At 34.5% G+C, this 20,335-nt stretch overlaps 3 protein-coding genes across 4 annotated transcripts; 1 reads left to right on the top strand and 2 right to left on the bottom strand.

The window, feature by feature from the left end:
- Window positions 1–543: 543 nt before the first annotated feature.
- LOC132032390 (protein NUCLEAR FUSION DEFECTIVE 4-like) lies at window positions 544–4,748 on the top strand. Its single transcript, XM_059421999.1, has 3 exons — window positions 544–1,059; window positions 1,976–2,856; window positions 2,947–4,748. The coding sequence occupies exons 1-3, from the start codon at window positions 754–756 to the stop codon at window positions 3,419–3,421; spliced, it is 1,662 nt and encodes a 553-aa protein (XP_059277982.1). The 5' UTR covers window positions 544–753; the 3' UTR covers window positions 3,422–4,748.
- Window positions 4,564–13,828, bottom strand: LOC132032391 (B3 domain-containing protein Os04g0386900-like). Of its 2 annotated transcripts, none has more exons than XM_059422000.1 (3): window positions 13,748–13,828; window positions 13,472–13,651; window positions 4,564–5,140 (listed from the first exon to the last, which is right to left on the bottom strand). In XM_059422000.1, exons 1-3 carry the CDS (start codon window positions 13,751–13,753, stop codon window positions 4,835–4,837), a joined length of 492 nt encoding a protein of 163 aa, XP_059277983.1. In that variant the 5' UTR covers window positions 13,754–13,828; the 3' UTR covers window positions 4,564–4,834. The 2 variants fall into 2 exon arrangements, with proteins under 2 accessions (XP_059277983.1, XP_059277984.1); XM_059422001.1 differs by lacking the exons at window positions 13,472–13,651; window positions 13,748–13,828 and adding exons at window positions 5,495–5,621; window positions 5,744–5,887.
- A 4,127-nt stretch (window positions 13,829–17,955) lies between these two features.
- LOC132032388 (xylulose 5-phosphate/phosphate translocator, chloroplastic) lies at window positions 17,956–19,614 on the bottom strand. The gene has a single exon (XM_059421998.1). It carries the CDS (start codon window positions 19,430–19,432, stop codon window positions 18,188–18,190), a length of 1,245 nt encoding a protein of 414 aa, XP_059277981.1. The 5' UTR covers window positions 19,433–19,614; the 3' UTR covers window positions 17,956–18,187.
- Window positions 19,615–20,335: the final 721 nt, after the last annotated feature.

The raw sequence follows: 20,335 nt of genomic DNA, 5'->3' as shown, positions 1-20,335 counted from the left end.
TTTAGTTGGCATTCTCTCTCTCTCTCTCTGTGATTCTATCTCCCATTTTGAGATAATGTATCCTCGAGTCATCATGTATTCATGTTGTCTAAGTACATGCTTATGTAATATTTTTCTTATTTGTTGTCACACAAAAAAAAAATATTTTAAATATTCGTTAACGTGCTTTAAGGTATTAAAACTTAATCAAATTTTCAGGAGTGCTACATTTATGGAAGAAAGTTATTTCGAAGTATGACTTTTAATATTGGTATTATATATATATATATATATATATATATATAACTTATTTCTTATTTTTATTTAGGTTAAAGATTCATATAATTGATCATAAATTGTTTAAAACCGAGTCATGTAGTTATTGTTATTATTTTTTAGCTTTATGAGACTTTTAAATTTCTTTTCTCTAAATTATAATAGTTAAATCTTATTATATGTTAGTGGTATTAGTTTTTAACAAATCTTTATAATTCCTACCCCCCCCCCCCCACGCCAAAACTCAAAAGAAAAAAACAATAATAAGGAGTAATGATAAAGAAATGATGAAGTCTTTGAATGCCTTGTGGTAGGACCTGAAAAACCTCCAACCTCCAACCTCCCTCGTCTCACCAACCAGCCTCAAACATGCACAACTAAAATATCATTTCTTCGCTTTCAAGATTCTCCAAGGTTCACCCCTTTCCAATATATACGTGTATCTCCCATGACTTCTAAAATATAACCCCAAACAAAGGAAAAAAACAGAGAAGATTTATGGAGCAATCAAGTAAATGGATGATATTGATAGCAAGCACATGGATTCAAGCATTTACAGGGACAAATTTTGACTTCTCCTCCTATTCTTCTGAATTGAAATCTGTTCTTGGAATTTCACAGGTTCAGCTGAATTATCTGTCTATGGCATCAGATTTTGGGAAAGCATTTGGTTGGTGTTCAGGTGTCTCTCTTATGTATTTCCCATTATGGTTTGTTCTTGTCATTGCTGCTTTCATGGGACTTGTTGGTTATGGTCTTCAATGGATGGTCATTCAGAGAATCATCATTTTGCCTTATTTCTTGGTTAGTTTTGTTATTCTCTTTTTCTTCTTCTTGGCCTTAAAGAAAAGATCTCTTCTTGGTCAGTTTTCTCCTTCTCTGCTCCCAAAAATCTTCTTGAAAACTTAATCCAATTTTTGCGGTTCACTGTATATCCATTGCTTTTTGCCTTGTATTTTTGTTTTACTCGAGAATATCTTCTCTCTGGATTCTTTGTTGAACTAGTAGTTGACAGTTGTTGGAGCTACCACAACAACTTACTGCAGCAAACTTTATTATTTTAGAAATGACTTTTGAACCCTACCAGGCAATAATAGAAACATAAGTACAGTTAATGTTTGGTGAGGACTAAGAAAATTGATCAACCAGAAACCATGAAGTCTAGCAGTCTACCATGGAAAGAAGAGGGGACTAAAAAGAGGGGAAAACTCTGTTTACTGAGGGCTGTCTTAGCTAAACTATCTTAAAATCTGCTCTGCATATATGTTAAAAGAGAAGACAACCCCCACTGAAGTGCCAATCAAAGTCTTCTGTAAAATAAACGAAGGTGTCCATCAAGTAGAGTTAAAAGGTATTTAGAAGGCAAACTAACTTAGTTTATCATTTCTGAGGTTTCTCATTAGGTAAAAAATCTTGCTCTTGACAACCATAAAGTGACTGCCACCAAGGAGAAAGAGTTTTAACATCTTATTCTCAGCAACTGCCATTCTAATCAATTAATGTTTTGTGCTTGAAAGCCTTTTTGCTAATCTAAAAAAGGTCTCGAGATTCAAGGGGGACTCCATGGTGCCTTGAGAAGGTTGCCTTTGTAATCAACTGAAATTGCAATATGCAGAATTCCAAGATGCTACATGATTATTTTTCTCAACTCTTTACTTCACCGCGCTTGAAATTCATTGTGATCCTATCTCATTCTCAAGCTCACTGATAAATCTTGTAGGTATTTCTGTTATGTGTGCTGGCTGGCTGCAGTATCTGCTGGTTTAATACAGTATGTTATGTGTTGTGCATCAAAAATTTCACAGCAAATAGGCCATTTGCATTGTCCCTCAGCATAAGTTTCAATGGTGCAAGTGCAGCCCTGTACAACCTCATTGCCAATTCAATTAACTCCAAAGATGACACTCTATACCTTCTTCTTAATGCCCTAGTCCCCCTTGTCACATCAGTTGCAGCTTTGCCTATCCTCCGGCAGCCTCATTCTCAAACCCTTCGTGCTGATTCTGTTCACAGAGAATATCTCAATTTCCGTTGCCTAACCATACTAGCAGTTCTTACCGGCCTTTATCTCTTAATCCTGAATTCGGTCTCATATAGTGCACAGACTGCTCGTATCCTCTTGGCTGGCGCACTGTTCTTGCTGGTCCTACCGGTGATTGCACCAGGGGTTATCTGCACAGAAGAGTGGTCTCAACTGTTCCATCCTAATAATTATATGTCACTCGAAGACAATGATCCTGATGATTTTGGAATGCACAAAGAAATGATGTGGAAAGAGGCTTCGAATATGAGTTTTTGGACTGAAAATTCTCATGGTTCAAAGGAGAAGGAAAGTTGGACTAGCAGTTTTCTGTTGAGAGATCGTTTGCTGCTGCTTGGAGAAGAACATTCAGCAAATCTGCTCATGCGTAGGTTGGATTTCTGGCTATATTACCTAGCATATTTCTGTGGGGGGACACTCGTACTCGTTTACAGCAACAATCTAGGTCAAATTTCAGAGTCACTTGGATATAGATCGGAGATCAGCTTTCTTGTTGCACTCTATTCTGCATGTTCCTTCTTCGGGCGCCTGCTTTCAGCCACCCCAGATTTCCTACGCGAGTAAGTACTTCAAGATTTACTATTCTTTAGATGAACAATCACCATAATAGTCAAAACATTGACAGCTGAAATGGTTTTTTTCGGATGCAGCAAGATGTACTACGCAAGGACCGCATGGCTTGCATTTGCGCTGATTCCAACACCACTGGCTTTCTTCCTGCTTGTTTTATCAGGAAGCAAAGCTGCATTGAGTGCTGCCACGGCGTTACTTGGGCTGAGCTCTGGTTTTGTATTTTCAGCAGCAGTGTCGATAACCTCTGAGCTGTTTGGCCCCAACAGTGCAGGAGTCAATCACAACATTCTCATCACCAACATCCCTCTGGGATCACTACTCTATGGACTTCTTGCAGCTCTCGTCTATGAAGCAAACCTAGGAAAACCAAACCAAGTTCTTGTATTAGATGGATCAAAGGTTTGCATGGGTAGGAACTGTTACATTCAGACATTTATGTGGTGGGGATGCATCTCTTTATTCGGAGTAGCATCGAGTTTCCTGCTTTTCTTAAGAACTAAAGCTGCCTATGACAGTCATGAAAGGAACCAAAATTGGACGAGACTAATCTGAGTGAGATTATCCTTCCGCACTGTCTTGAGACGGCTATATGAAGATAGGTGCCATTGGAATCACTACCCCATAGCACAAGTAACAGCAGTCACGCATAACATTCTGAGAAAGGGTGGAAAAAGGTATAACATTTGACACAAATGGTAGGACGGAAGCGTCTAGATCATGAGCATGATGAAACAAGAATGTAAATCCAGGCAGGTTAGCATACTCTACTCTTTGCATGAGTAAGGAATAGAGAGATAAATTGAAAATTGTAAAGGAAGACACAAATAAAAAAGCTATGGAAGTTGAAACTTGATGGAATAGGACTATTCAAAGTTATAAGTTTTACTGACAAGCTATGCTGGCTTCTCCACAAAAGGTTAATCCTCCGATGAGATACTAAAATACTGTCATCCCCTTCAAATAGACTATAAAAAAAGATAGTTGATCACCTGAATCCAGAAATTTTATGAAGTTCCCCCCTCCTCCACTCCCTTCTTTGGGGCAGGGCACATCAAAAGTTGAGCACAGGAGGAAAAAAAAATCGAATGCCATGTAAAAGTAATGAGAATGCATTTATTACCTTGACTGTCTTTGGGACAGATTCTGTATAATGAGCATTTATTATCTTGACTGTCTTTGGGACAGATTCTGTATAATGAACACAATACCGATGAAGAAACTAGATAAAACTAGATACCTTGGAACAAGTTACCTGTTGCAGCATTTTTAAATGGCCTAAAAACCGTTCTTTTTTGTCTAAATTTGTCGGACATGCTCCCAGGAATCAAAAGATATAGCTCATATGGTGCGTTTATAAAGGAGAAAAGAAACAACTAGAATGGGAGCAAAGAGCTTTCTCTTTAAATCATTTGCAAAAGGATGTTGCTCCATAAGGCTGCCAAGTGTTTTCTCTAGTCTCTAAGAATATGAGTAGGAACATACTAAAAAACTCTACAAGTGATTGGCTCTGCCTGAAAAATATCTAAAACATTATGGATTTCTTCAGTCTAGGACACTATCGGCAGGTTCAGCAGACAAAAGATGAAGAAGCACTAGAAGCTGGGTTGAACACTGGAAGACAGTGAAGCCTCAGGATTTCAAATACAAAAAAGTAATGACTATTTTCTTATATCAACATGTTAACAGGCATGTAATTGTCAAAATAATTGCTAAATTCCATTCTTTGAAATGATATAGCAGAGTTAATGCTTAGTACACAGACAGAAGATAACCACCATAATCACAATTTAGACAATACATACACAGAGAATAAAATAGAAAGTTGAATCTTTTAAAACAGAGTTTGCATGCACCTGAGGTAAACTAAGAAAACTGCAGATGTATCTTGCAGAAAATAAAATTGAGTAGACATGGTTTCAAACACTTGTAGTTAACCTACAACTTCCAACAATTACAAGAGCAGTTTCAACCAATTTCTATTGGGTTGTCATGGTTTGCACCCGCCACATCTTTAGGCACCAATTCAGATGGGAAATCACCTCTGAGAATCTGAACCCTGAAATGGATTTTGCTGGCGCTGCACTCTGAAAGTTCAAACACAAGTCCATCCCCTTCCTTCAAATTATTATCATCCACAAATTTTCTCCACTCACCGCTAAATTTGTGGTTAGATTTTCCACCGTAAAACATATCCCACTTCTTTCGACCACAAGTTAGGACTACAGGTGCTCCATCAGAAGGAAGCTCGTCTGTCATTTTTTTGGGTATATACTGTCAACATTCAAAGAAATTCAGTGCCAAAACCCACATCCGAGGACTTTAGCAGTAAAAATTTTCTTCTTTTATTTAATTACTAAATATGCTATATTTACACTTTCTTATTTAATTTTTATTTTGTAATTCAAATGCAATTTCAGTACTAGTATCTATGTAATTAAAAAAAAAATACTCATTGACACCGAGGCACACGCACAGCGCGCTGCCCAAAAACTAGTAACTATATATATATTTTAGAGCCTAAATTTTAAACCTAGAACACACACCATTGCAAAGAATCATTTTATAATCAAATATTAACCGGGGGGCGCTTTATAGAAAGAGGAGGGAAAAAAAAATGGGAGTTACCAAATTGTAGAGGGGCTTGACACTGCTCTTTGAGAGAATCATATCAACATAGGGTTTCCCCGAGAGTGGCCAGTATTCCCCATTGTCGATTTCTTCGATTCCAGTCCTTTCAATCTCAGGTTGTTTCATGCTCTGAAAAAAAAAAAAAAAAAAAGAATCATGCAAGCTTTAAAATCTAAAAGGGGGTCGAAATTTTTTTTTAAAAAAAAAAGAGAAAAGAGAAATTGTTTGGAATCATGGGAATGTACCTCCATTGCAGATTAATCAGAGAATTGGAGTTCTGTTCCGTTTAGAAAGAGTACATAATAAAACCCTGAACTGCAAACAGTGTACTTTCGGCCTTCGGGTGTGGGGGTTTAGTGTTAAGAAAAATAACTAGTTGGCTGGAGGGAAGCTGGGGAGTGGGCGTGGGGGTGGGGGTCGAGGAGGGGTGAGTGTGTGGATTTCAAAGTTTTAAAAGAACTCAAGAATAATTAATTACTCATTCAAGTTGAATATATCTGCAGTATAATGTTTTTACACAATATGTATTATTTTTATTAGTTTATTAATTATTAATATTTAAGAATTTATCTAAGTACAGTATGAGATCTAATAATATAAATATTTATCGTGTTGGGAGTTTTTGCTCACCAAAAATTTAGACTATTTTAGTTTGTAGTACAAGTAAGACATTATGAAATCCATGGAAAGTATCAACATGCCATTCTATTAAAGTTTAAGGGTTTAATATCTTAATATTAAAATTTCTTTAAGCATCATGGTTAAATATCGCAAATATTAAGTTTGAATTTAATCACCTTGGCAGCGGCGATTTAATAAATTTGGTAGCCTAAGTCAAATTCTTTATGAGGATCTTGACTTTTTTTATGTGTATGAAAATATCTTAAGAATTTATTCTTTAAACAATTTAAAATCATAACTTTAATTGATTACTATTCCACTAATAGATCTCTTACTCAAATCACATAGATTTCCAATAATGCAATAATTTGATTCATTTATTAGTACATAATCTTTCAAAGTTTTATGTTAGATTTCTAGATAACAAACTTGTTCAACTAGAGCTTCTTTGAAATGATACTTTATAATTAGATTTAAGTGTAATCAGTTTAATTATATGATTTTGGATCGTTCGTCCAACCAATTAATATAACTGTAACGTAATCGAGGACGTGCAATTACACACTCTACTTTTTTAGAAAATGTGAAAATTACTAATAATTACATTATGTAGTGGCAAGTGATTTTCCAAATATATTTTTCTTTTGACACTTTATCTTTTATGTTTAAAATATGTGAGAAATACATTTTAAAAATAATTCATATTTTACTATTTTTTGGTATTTATTAGTACAAGTATTGATAAAAGAAAAAATTTATTTTATAAACTCATATATGCACTTTTGTAATTCTAAAAATTGAATAAATTACATATTTCATTTTATTCACATGAGTAGGAAGACATCCACTGCTCTTTATTATATTAGTTGTAAATATATACTTATTAATTTTTTTTTAATTGTATGTGTATATATGTGTGTGTTGTTTTTATTTTTATATTAACGATTTAACAAACCTTTTTGTGTTGGGAAAGTCATAAATTTTAGTCTTTATAATATGAAATTAAAGGTTCAGCTATATATTTTTGAGTTCATAAATAGTTTGTTTCCCTAACTCGAGCAACTTTAGGACAAGTGACATATGTTGAATCAAAATCTCAACTTCGTATTTATTAAGAATTGCCTTTCTACTTTCTCAGTTAGATGAGGAATTAATCATATACACTTTACTTAAACACAGTCATTAACGATAAAAATATACTTATAAACAACAGATATCTTGCAATAGCTATTTTGGATAAACAACGAATATAGATAAGTTTTTTGCTGAAATGTGACGCCCTAGCAGAAGTCAAATTTTTAAAAGCAAAAGATGGCACTTATAGTACTTCTTGAACTGATAACAACACAAGATAATAGTTATATATTTTTTTTTAAAAATAGCATTAGACAATAGTTATTGACTAGACAAATATAGGGAATGTGGTAACTAAACCCTCTAAGATGAGTGAATCAAGCATAACATGACCTGCATTTAACACAAGAAACTCATGATATTTCCCACCCAATAACACTAACCAAGCATAGAATTCTTTTTTTTTCTTTCCTTTTTTTTTTTTTTTTTTTTTTTTGATAAGGAACCAAGCAAAGACGTTTGCTTGAAGAATGCCCCGGCGACATCAAGACTAACAAATAATCCATGCACATTCACAATAAGCTATTCTGATGCGCGAAACTTGAACTTGAAACTAGTTACGAAAGTAAGGAAGTTCAAAACTTTGAGAGATGAAGCCCAAGTCATAAATCCTCAGCCAACACATATTCACTAAGGATCTACATGATCCCAAGTGATTTAATAAACATAAGTTCTTCCAGCATTTTAGACGGTAATTAATGTAATGCTAGATCATACCCAATGTTTACGCGATTTACTTAAGCTATTGGTTGCAGCACTTGTTGGTCCAGGTAAGCATTTTGCTTTAAGAAAGTATACTGTTGGCTGTTTGATATTCAGAAGGACTCCTTTTTCTTCTTCTTTCCTACCAATAGACCTCCCAAGTATCTAACTGGAGAGGGATATACCTCTTTCCATTTGTCATTGTTGCAAAGCACGTCTGACTTATGGTGTACAAATTGACAAATCAAATGACATTATTCCGGGTTCAAAGATATCAAGTATTTTGGGGTTAAGAAATCATATCAGAAAATTCCTACTACCAAAAAATGAAAATCAAGAAGTAAGTAGCACAATAGAACAAGTATGATGTCTTAGAGGTTCAAAAGAATACCAGCCACTTGAAAGCAAAGCCCTTGGAGATTTCAGCTCTTCTACATGTTCATGTCATCCATACAAACATAATGTGTAGGACCTACAGGTCTAAGGTGCATATTTTTCACAGAAGAAGTTCATGTATGATCCAAGCAATAATTAAAGGGTTGATGTCTCTCAACAATAAAGCCATTTGCATTTAATCCTGACATGAACAAACAAAATAGATCTCTAAACAATACAAACCAAATACACACACGCAGCATAAAATATGAAGTCAATCTTTAGTACACAAACAGAAGATAACCACCATAATCAAAATTGAGACAATACATACACAGAATATAATAAAAAGACAAATCTTGTAAAACAGAGTTTGCATCCACCTGAGGTAAACTAAGAAAACTGCAGATGTATCTTGCAGAAAATAAAATTGAGTAATGATGGGTGTAAATTATTCATGTAATTTTATACATAAAAAAATAACTTTTAATATAAAATATGAATAATTATATCTTATTCTCTCATATTTTACGACAGAATTTTACAGAAGAAAATCTTTATCTTTGAGAAGAATAGAGAAGAAACGAATTGTCAAAGAAGTAAGCAAAGAATTCAATAGGTGCAACCACGAATTCATAAGTCATAACCGTGGAGTTTTACATGTGGGAATTACAAAAGTCAACATTGGGAGAAGTTGTGAAATCCACGGGTGTCACCGCTTCATACTCACACCCGTCAAGTGTTGAAATCCACGAGCGTCACCTCTTCATACTCACACTCGTCAAGTGTTGAAATCCACAGGTGTCACCGCTTCATACTCACAGCCGTCAAGTGTTGAAATCCACGGATGTCATCGCTTCATACTCAGAGTCGTCAAATGTTGAAATTCAAGGGTGTTGCCGCTTCATACTCACACCCGTCAACTGTGGGCATCAAGAAAAGAGTTGCAAAATTCACGTGTGCGTCTACCGTTGTCATAATTTCACCTATCAAGTAAGGTCACGGATGTGAGCACTACTTCAAAGAATGCATTCGTAGGGGGAGACACTACATTCTCCTACAAATAGAAGCATCACTTTGCTTACAAAGGGGAGAATAGAATCCAATCTTGAGAAAGACATAAGAAATAGTCTTTGCTCTATTTCTCTTCCTTTTATTTTATGTTTGTAGGAGTAGTATTTTATTTTAATTTCTTTTCTTACATACTCCTTAATGGAGTAGTTTCTTTTGGTGGGATAGTTGAAGAAGCTTGGTATGATGTTGTAATATTATCTTTACTTTAATTTTTTTATGTCTTGATATTCAAATCTTTGATCTTGCTTCTTTTAGTCCTAATTCTCACGGAGGGATTAATTCAAGCTAGTTTATCGATTCAAAAATCTCAATATTATTTCTTTTAGTCCTAATTCTCACGGAGGGATTAATTCAAATAATTTTGTTGGTTTAAAATTGTTATCTTATTTCTTTCGGTCCTAATTCTCACGGAGGGATTGACTCAAATAAGTTTAATGATTTGAGGGGTCTCTATCTTATTTCTTTCAGTTCTAATTCTCGCGGAGGGATTGTTTCAAATAAGTTTAGTGATTTTAAGGGCTAATCGCAAGAGGTCTTTATTCCTCATAACACAAATCAAGTCACATAAGTTTTTCTATTCTTTTGTGAAATTTAATAGAATGGGATTTTATTATAATTGTACCAAGTGGATTCAACGACTCCCAACTCTTTTCTTTTTAAATTTTCTAATAAGTTATTTATTTTATTTTAAGTAATTTATAATTTCAAAACCTCTACTTTCATCAATTTGATTCTCTCAAATAGTACCCAAGACAATACGCATATGTAGCCTAGGTGGTTCCAATCTCTGTGGGACGATATCTTAAAAAACTATACTAGAACTTGACAAAGTACGAACGAATTTTCCTATGCACCTTGGCCTCGTCAAGTAAACATGGTTTCAAATACTTGTAGCTAACTGATGTACTGTGAAATTAAGGGATATTCGATGCTAATTTCTTAAGCTTTTGTAACTCTTCAAGCATTTTTGGTGTTACTTTTCGTGTGTTTATGTTGTTTTGTAGGATAAGATTTCCGGAGAGCATAACAGAACAAAATGGACCAAAATGGAGCAAAACAAGCCAAAATAGAAGAAGCACGGCCTGCGAGTCGCAGGTCACACATGCGAGCCGCGTGTTCGTAGGTTGAACATGCGATACAGCAAGTTTGTACGTAGATTTTGGAAATTTGAAGAAATTGAATGCGACATCACGGCGAGCATCACTCGCGAGACGCATCCATGACCGCGGAGTGCTTTGCAAGTCATCTCTCAAATCATTTTGCAGACCCTGCGAGGTTCGAGTTTTGTTAAAAAAAATTCGCCGCGATTCGCGGTTGAACATGCGATACAACTGCGAGACGCACGTTGCGCACGCAGGGGTATTTTTGTATAATATTGGTGCACTATTCAGGTTTATGTGATTTAGAAGTGATCAAAAAAGAAATCAAGTGAAAACAAGTCACAAAAGGCCAAATTGAAGAAAATGGAAAAAGTGGCTATATGTGCAAAAACGGGACAGAGCTGCAAATCTGAAAATATGGGGCTGTTTTGGTCATATTTTGATATGGAAATATTGGGGACTATAAAAGAAAGACTTGGGAGTAATATCTTTCATCTTTGGCCACATTTCAAGCTTGGAGTTAGGGTTCATCATCAACCACACCATTGGAGGAGAAGATTGGAGCTCTTGAATGATAAAACTCTTAACCCTTTCTTTGATTCTTTGTTATGTATTGAATATTTAAGTGTGTTGTATTTTATTCTCTCACTTGCATCTTGTTTATGAGAATATTCATTATCAAGTGTTGAATTAAATCTCTTGTTTTGCTTATGTATTGAACAATTTTTATTTCTAATGAAGTGGGTTAATGTTTTTCTATCACCTCTTCATGCTTAAATGTCTCTTAATGGTTGCAAACATTAGTTGTGCCTAAGTACTTTCACTTTGCTTGAGAAAGAAAGTGAAAGTTAGGAAAAGAGTTAGATAGCAAGGATTTGGGTCATTAAATCCATCTAATAACTTGAGCTAGAGATAGGATAGTTAACTTGAGGTTGAATTGATTGTGTTTAACATCACACTCTAAGGCTTGAGAAAGCTTAGAGTGAAATTCATTAATTTGGTTGAGTGACTTTTGTAACATTTTAGAAATCATTATCTATTAACATAAACCCGCTCATAATTGTAAAATTGTAAAATACATTGGATCATACTTGAGAGTAATTTCTCTTGTATCCATGCTTGTGGCCATTGATCATTTTACTTGCTTTCTAGATTAGTTTATATTTTCGCATTAGTTATAATTTTCTTCAAATCAAAATATTATCAAGTGTTTGGCTTAGCTTAGTAAGTAAAAGTTCCTTACTTTCTTAATCGCCTATTATATTGTTCCTACTTGTAGGATCATTCGACTCATAATTGAGTAAATTATATTGCATATTTGGGAGTGGATTTGGACGTTATCACTAACCTACAACTTCCAACAAGTACAAGAGCAGTTTTAATCAATTTGTATTGTGTTGTCATTGTTTGCACCCGCCACACATCTTTAAGCTCCAATTCAGATGGGAAATCACCTCTGAGAACCAGACCCCTGAAATGGATTTTGTTGGCGCTGCACTCTGAAAGTTCAAACACAAGTCCATCCCTTCCTTCAAATAATTATCATCCACAAATTTTCACTACTCACAGCTAAATTTCTGATTAGATTTTCCGCCGTAAAACATATCCCACTTCTTTCGACCACATGTAAGGACTGCAGGTGCTCCATTAGAAGGAAGCTTGTCGGCCTTTTTTTTTTGGGTATATACTGTCAACATTCAAAGAAATTCAGTGTCAAAACCCACAGTTTCAACTCGAACATATGTATACGTATAAATCATCATCATATATCATCACCACATATTAAAAGTGGAAAGCTTCTACGTTCAAAGTTAGTTTACCATTTTGCCCCTACATAAATCAAAATCTCATTAAATAATCATATTTTATTTACGTAAAGGCAATTAGAAGTCCAACAGATGCACTTTAATTACATAGTTATGGCATTGAAAATATATTACTAATTAATGTCAATGTTGTTCACTTAGAAAAAAGCTTCTCTTTCTTACTCCAAAACTCTAAAGAAATAGGGGAGTTGCAATGAACTCAAGATAGATTATAGGCCAAATTCATTTACCTAGTGAAAAGTCTGTACGAAAGTCATACTCTTTATTATTTAATGATGCAAGAAAATTATAAGCATCTCAGAATATGGAAAAATTAGATAACTATAAGGAGTTATAATTTGGTGTATATCATGTTAAACGGCGCTTTGAAAACATTGACATTTGTTGCGAAGAAGCTTAATGAACTTGATCCATATCGTCATAGTTTGATATTTCACGTGTTAAATTCCATCTTCTTTATTTAGACTTGCGACATTGGCGCTTGGCTTTTCAAGTTGTCTCATCAAAGAAATCTTAAGGTCATAAATGATCAAAATTTTGCTAAAATCAACCTATTATGCTACTCTATCTGCGCTCTTAAAGCAAATACATAACTTATGTGTACAAAACACAATAGCGCAGCTGAGGACTTCCGCAATAAAAGGTTTCTTCTTTTATCTAATTACTAAATATGACATATTTACACTTCCTTATTTAATTTTTATTTTGCAATTCAAATGCAATTTTAGTAATAGTATTTATGTAATTTTAAAAAAGTTATACTCATTGACAGGGGACATATGCACATAGGGCGTACAACACACAACGTCGAGATCTTGAACTCGCCATCACCAGTGGCGAATCCAGGATTTTGACTCAGGGGGTTCGGAAAAAACAACAAAAGCTATGCTAGATTCAATTTGAACACCTTGAACCACTTGAGCTAACCTTTTGCATTTGTTCAGGGTGTTCAGAAGTTAATATATGTACATAAATACAAAAAATCTACCCTATACATACATTGTAATTTTTCGCCGAGGGTGTTCGGGTGAACACCCTGGGCAGCCTCTAAATCCGCCCCTGGCCATCACAAAGAATCATTTTTAATCAAAATTTAACAAAGGGGGTGGTTTATAGAAAGAGGAGGAAAAAACGGGAGTTACCAATTTGTAGGGGGGATTGACACTACTCCTTGGGAGAATCATATCAACAAAGGGTTTTCCAGATTGCGGCCAGTATTCTCCATTGTCGATTTCTTCAATTCTAGTGATTTCAATCTCGGGTTGTTTCATGGTATAGTGATCTTTGTGGTTTGAAACAAGTACAGAAGAAGATGGCCTGGTCTAAAAAATCAAAGAAGCATGCAAGCTTTAAAATATATAGAGGGATCAAAATAAAATGGTAGAAAAGAGAATTAGTTAGGAATCATGAGAATGTACCTCCATTGCACCAAGTAATTGGAGTTCCTGCGCCGCTTAGAGAGAGTACATAAAACCCTAATTGTAAAAATTAGATACTTTGTGTGTGTGTGGTTGGGGGTGTTTAAAAATAACTCAATTATAACCGGGGGGGGGGGGGGGGTCGAGAAGGGGAGGGGTGGTCCGGTGGTTGGGGGTGGGGTCGGGGGTGGGAGATGGGAGATGGGAATTGGGGTGAGGGTTGGAAATTGTGATGTAATCGAGGACGTGCAATTACACTCTCAACTTTTCTAGGGAATGTGAAAATTACATTATGTATTGCCAAGTGACTTTCCAAATATATATTTCTTTTGAAACTTTATCTCCTATGTTTAAAATATGTGAGAAACACTTGTTAAAAATAATTTCATACTTTATTAATTTTTTCCTATTTATTAGTACAAATATCGATAAATACAGAAATGTATTATAAACTCATACATACGCTTTTGTAATTTTAAAATTGAATTAATCACATGTTTCATTTTATTCACATGAGTATGAAGACAATGGCTGCTCCTTAATATATTAGTTGTCAATTTATAATTATTAATATTTTTTATAATATATATTTTAAAATACATAGAAATAAAGAAATTTTATATATTTTATGTGTACATATATTTTTACACATTGAAGTTTATTCACATGTCCATCCAAATATTTTGTTAGTTTTATTTTAAAATAAAAATATCTAATTAATATTAATTTACACTTGTGCAACCCAACACGACACATGATATTATATTGTAATTACACTATGGCAGATAAGTCTATATAATTATATCTATCGCCTATGCTTTTATGTAGGGGTATTCATGGGTCGGTTTGAATCGGTTTTAGGTTAAAATCAAAATCAAACCACTCTAGTCGGTTTTTAAAATTCTTAAAACCAAATCAAACCAAATATAATACTTATCCATCGGTGTGGTCCGGTTTGGATCGGTTTTTCGATTTTGAAGAAAACTAAAGTTATTTCCCTCTTTCATGTTTTTTTCCTATAATTAGGAGAGAACTTTCTATCCCTTTCCAACTTATAATTCGTTATTATCCTTTTACAGTGATAGATATAATATTCTTGGATTATGTTAAAAATGTCTTAGGATTTATAAGTTTTAATTAAGTGAATAAAGTTTATAACAAAATACTAAAAACAAATATGGGTAAGTTTCATAGTTGTTTCCTTTTGAACAAACGAGTTTAAGTTTATGGATTTGTTTTTAGAAATGTGCTTAAGGTATAAGATTCTTAAGCCTATTAGAGATAAATATATTTTTTATTGAAAAAAGTATACAAATTAAAAAAAAAAGTATTTATATTTATAAAAAGTAATATATTCTATGTGTACAATCATAAAAGTTATGTATAAAATTTGTTTCATTTGGTTCGGTTTTTCTTCTGTTTGCTTTTAGTAAAACCAAAACCAAACTAAATATGATCGGTTTTTTTAAATTTAAAACCAAATCAGACTCAATCCAAATAAATATCGATTTATTTAATCGACTTGGTTCGGTGTTCGATTTGAATCGATTTTTAACCAAACCATGGACACCCGTAGACTCTAGTGAGTTTTATGTGTGCGTAAAGGGTTTTTGATGAAGTTTCTGTTGATTAATTTTAATTGTATATATATATGTGTGTGTGTGTGTGTTGTTTTTATTTTTACATTAACGATTTAACAAACTTTTCTGTGTTTTTTAGTCTTTACAATATAAAATTAAAGGTTCAATATGTTTTTTTTGAGTTAATAAATAGTTTGTTTCTTAACTAACAACTTTAGGACAAGTGACATATATCTCAACTTCGTATTTAAGAGTAGAGGACTTCATGAACTTTAACAACATAAGACAATAGTTATACTTGTAAAAACAAAAAAACATAAGACAATAGTTATTGACTAGACAGCCATAGGGTAAGTGGTAACCAAACCCTCTAAGATGAGTGAATCGAAGCATAAAATGACCTGCAGTTAACACAAGAAAGTCATGACATTTCCATCTCAATAGCACTAACCAAGCAAAGAAGTATTAGCAGAACAGTTGACAGTGCCTTTAAGAATGTCCCAGTCACATCAAGAATAAAGAAGAATCCATGCATATTTACAATAAGCTATTCAGATGCAGAGAACTTGAAGTTGATACTAGTTAGGAAAGCAAGAAAGTTTCAGAACATCATGAGAAATGAATCCCAAGTCATAAATTCTCAGCCAGCACATCTTCACTAAGCCACCAAGGATCTATGTGATCCCAAGTGATGTAACAAACATGACTGCCTACAATGTTTTAGATGGTAATTAGTGTAATGCTAGATCAGTAGGCCAATGTTTACGCTTATCTTTCTGATGTCACAATCACTATTGTTACTTGCACCAACACTGAAGAACCAACACGATTTATAGCCCGTTTGGATGGGTTTATGCTTTTGACTTGTAAGCCAAGTCCTAAGTCAGAAATTCTAGCTTATGGTTTTTGACTTAAAAACACGTGCTTAAAAACACTTTTTCATTTTACCCAAACACTACATTACTCCAGCTTTTGGCTGTAACACCTGTTGGACAAATTGGCATTTTGCTTTCAATTTCTGCCCTGATTCAACACATTTTCTACTTGAGAGAGTATGAAAAGAAGCAAACTCTAAAAATATCCGTCCTGGATCTTTACTAAGAAAATGCCAAAGATATACCCTTCCCTTACAGCACCTCAGAATGGAAATTGATGGGGAAATGCCACGATAAATGTTACTCCTTGGAAGATGTTTGATATCAACAATAGTAGTGATCATCAAAGGCACTGATTCAATGTTGACTCAGGAATACCCAAAGAAACAATCCTAATCACTGTAAGATGACAGATAACAAACTAGTCTAATACTGTACTTTTTTTTGGACCACTTGATGCAGGTAGTGAAATTTCATAAACTCTGCATCACGATTAACCTCAACCATAGTACCTGTCTTAAGCAACCACACAACCAAGCTAAAGACAGATAAACAACAAGCATCAGTTACTGGCTTATAATATGTCTTCATTGAATTAACCAAATAAACTTTTCCGCTTAACAAAGGGCAATTATTCATTCCAGAGCCATATGATGATACAGGTGGTAAAATGTATATCTTTTTATAAGTATTAGAGGCAGAAATATATTAGATCATAATTCTCATAATCACATTAATTGTTTAAACATATGGCTGGTTATTTGATGTTCAAAAGGACTGATTTTTGCCTCTTCTTTCCTACCAATTGACTTCCCAAGTAACTACCGGAGAGGGATATACCTCTTCCCATTTCTAACTGTTGCAAAGCACATCTTACTATATGGTCACCTTTTTGACAATTCTAATGACATTATTCTGGGTTCAAAGATATCAAGTCATTTTGGGGGTTTAAGAAATCATATCAGAAAATTCCTACTACCAAAAGGTGAAAAACAAAAAGGAAGTAGCGTAACATAATAAGTATTGACCTCTTAGAGGTCTGAAAGAATACCAGCACTTGAAAGCAAAAACTTGGAGATTGAAATCTGCTACATGTCCATGTCATCCATAAGAACATAATATGTTTAAAGAGCAGAAGAGCAGCTACAGGTTTAAGGAACATAATTTTTCACAGAAGAAGTTCAAGTATGATCGAAAGCAATAACTAAAGGGTTGATGTTTCTCAACAATAAAGCCATTTGTATTTAATCCTGACAAGAGCAAACAAAATAGATCTCTACAATACAAACCAAATGTGAATTAATGTAGATCATATGACTTGCTATTAGTGAATCACTGACATCCTGACATTCATCCATCAAGAAATAGTTTTTCCCGCTGTTTTGATTGCTAAAGCACCTGCCGCAGATGTTAGATCTTAGATACAAGTTCACGTCATATTTGCTCTGTAACATCACATACAAAGACCTACTAACAGAAACATAAACACCTATGCCCACTCAAATAAAAAATACACTATTATACATGCTAAGTTGCTAACTTTGCCGTAATATTCACAAAGGCATCCATGTCTAATGTAGAGGCATCCACAAGCATACCGTTTCAAAAAATAAGAAATCCAACAAGAATAGTTGTAACCTAATACACAAATTCAAGCACGCATTATGTCCTTTTGACATTGGTAATGAATTGACCCTACAATAATCATTGGAAAAACGTAAGTTGGATGAGATTGAAATTGAACAGCAAGATATCCACCTAAACTCAATCAAAATCGATGGGAACATCATAACTGGAGTTTCAGAGCGAGACTCAAGTATAAGCCACTACATAAACCACAGAAACCAAAAGGCAGGTAAGAGAAAAAAATGATGCATACATCAGAAATGAAACTCCTGGAATTGATAAAGTTTTTGTTTTGAAGTAAGAAAATTCAATATGCCACTGATCAAAAGTGCCTGAGTCCTACAGAAACAACCATCTTCCTATTCCTTCTTTTCCGCTACCTCTTTCTTTGGCTTTTTAGCCGTTGCCTGTGAGTATAAGAAAGTTCCAAATATGGCAATAGCAGAGCCAAGTGCATTTAGAGGCCTGACTGGATTCCTGAATACCAACACAGTGGCGACAATCACGACCACCCTCTTCATAGTATTACCAACCGAAAACGTCAGGGGACTAATATCATCCAGTGCTTGGTAAGAAGATTGGTTATAGAGATGGTAGAAAATCCCAGATACGAGAACCCATAGATAAAATGTGTTAGGATTTCCTATAGTTGCAAGAGCTTTGTGATAACCTGCCACCCATTGAGAACCTTCCACAAACACTGCTACTGGAGCTAGATATAGAAATGAGATTATGGTTATCCAGCCATACAGATTCAAACCATCCACTTCCTTAAAATTCTGTAAACTCCTTTTCGAAAAAATGTTCCGAAGAACGAACCCAACATTACTGATCATAGCACCAGACAAGCCCCCCAAATTGAAAGACACTTCAGTAACAGCAGCCAAAGAGCAACCAAACACAATAGGAAGAATTGAAAGCCAAACAGTCAGAGGATAGGTATCACCAAGGAATGATGAAAACACAACAGAGAAAACAGGTTCTGCAGACTTAATAACATGTGTGAAAGAAACAGCAACCTTTGAGAATGAAACACAAGCTGAAATATGGCCTATTGTGTGAAACAAAGCAGGTCCAAGAAGGGCAATAATGAATGATTTATTGATTTTTGGGCAAGGTTGAAGCTTAAAAGACCATAAAACTAACATCCAAACAGAACCACAGAATAGCTGGAAAGAAGCAAGAAGCCATGGATAAGGAAAGATGTTCAATACCTTCTTGTTATATATGTTAAACACAATGTTCTGAAAGTACCATAGACCAAAAATGAGTGCTAGTTTCAAATTCACTTTTGGCTTTGAAGCTTCAATAATTTCCCCATCTGGGCTAACTTCATCTGGAGTTCCAGAGGCTGCTTTAAGGATCTGAGTCGTATTTCTTGAAGAAAACTCAGATGGGCGTTTCAAGATTTTGGAAAAATCCAATCTTGAATGAGAGATCTGAGAACCAAGATTTGCAGAACACTTAAAAGGGTGGCCATGGACATTTTGAATGGAGGGTTTACAGAAATCTCTCAACTTTTGGTTTCTGGTAACAAGATTTGGAGTGGGGCGGGATTTGGAGAGAGTGACATTAGTGGATGGAAGAAGATTTAAAGTGAGCATGTTTGTTTGAATGAACAAACACAAGATTCTTGAACACAAAAAAGCAGAAACTTTGAAGCAAATAAAGATATTTAAGAAACAAAGGTAGCCACCTACCGCAACCTCGGGACAGTGACTCTGACTGTTGTGTTTGAACAAACAGATTCAGAGTTTATTCCGTGAAGTGAACTCCTTATATTTTTCTTTTTCCTTTTTAGTATCAGTCCTACAATTTGACAATGGGCTCGTTGCCTCGTTCTGTCCCAATATGTTTGCATTTTTTTTGCACGGATTGGCCTTCTTTTGGGTGGTTTTAATTTTTGTCCCTCAGATTGTTGGTCTTTAATATTTGCTTTTCGCTTATTACCCAGAGGTTATGAGTTTGAATTCAGGCTCAGTCAAAAAAAAAAAAAATCGCAAGGCATAAGTTGAGATTCGCGGGACATAAGCTGGTCAACTTATGTCTAAAAAACTTTTATCCAAAAAATTCAATCTCACGCATGCCCAACTTAAAACTTAAGTCAAGGTTTGCAAAATTCCGAAAAAATATATACATTTTTTTGCGCGGAGTTTTCGTTTGGGGTGGTCTTTAAATTTTGCCCCATATTTGAAATCTTTAAAATTTGCCTTTCCTAACATCAGGTTTTGAACCAGACGGATTAAAATTTTAAAAAAAATTCGCAAGGCGAGTTTAAATTTCGCTAATAAAAAAGCCTTCTCTTATGCAAATAGCGCATACTTTTAGTTATATCTTTGGGGCATACTTTTTAGTTAAGGCATAACTAAAGTTTACCTTGAAAAGTATCTTTCGGTAACTTTGTAAAAATTATATATATATATAAGGCAAAGTATGCCGACCCGCACATCTTTTATACATAACTTTGATAATTCGTAAAAGTTATCTGCGGTCCGCATTAAAGTTTG

Source organism: Lycium ferocissimum, chromosome 10, assembly GCF_029784015.1.
Source record: "Lycium ferocissimum isolate CSIRO_LF1 chromosome 10, AGI_CSIRO_Lferr_CH_V1, whole genome shotgun sequence".
Lineage (NCBI taxonomy): Eukaryota > Viridiplantae > Streptophyta > Magnoliopsida > Solanales > Solanaceae > Lycium > Lycium ferocissimum.
Note: the sequence above shows the minus strand (reverse complement) of the source record. Positions and strands in the feature narration are given on the sequence as shown.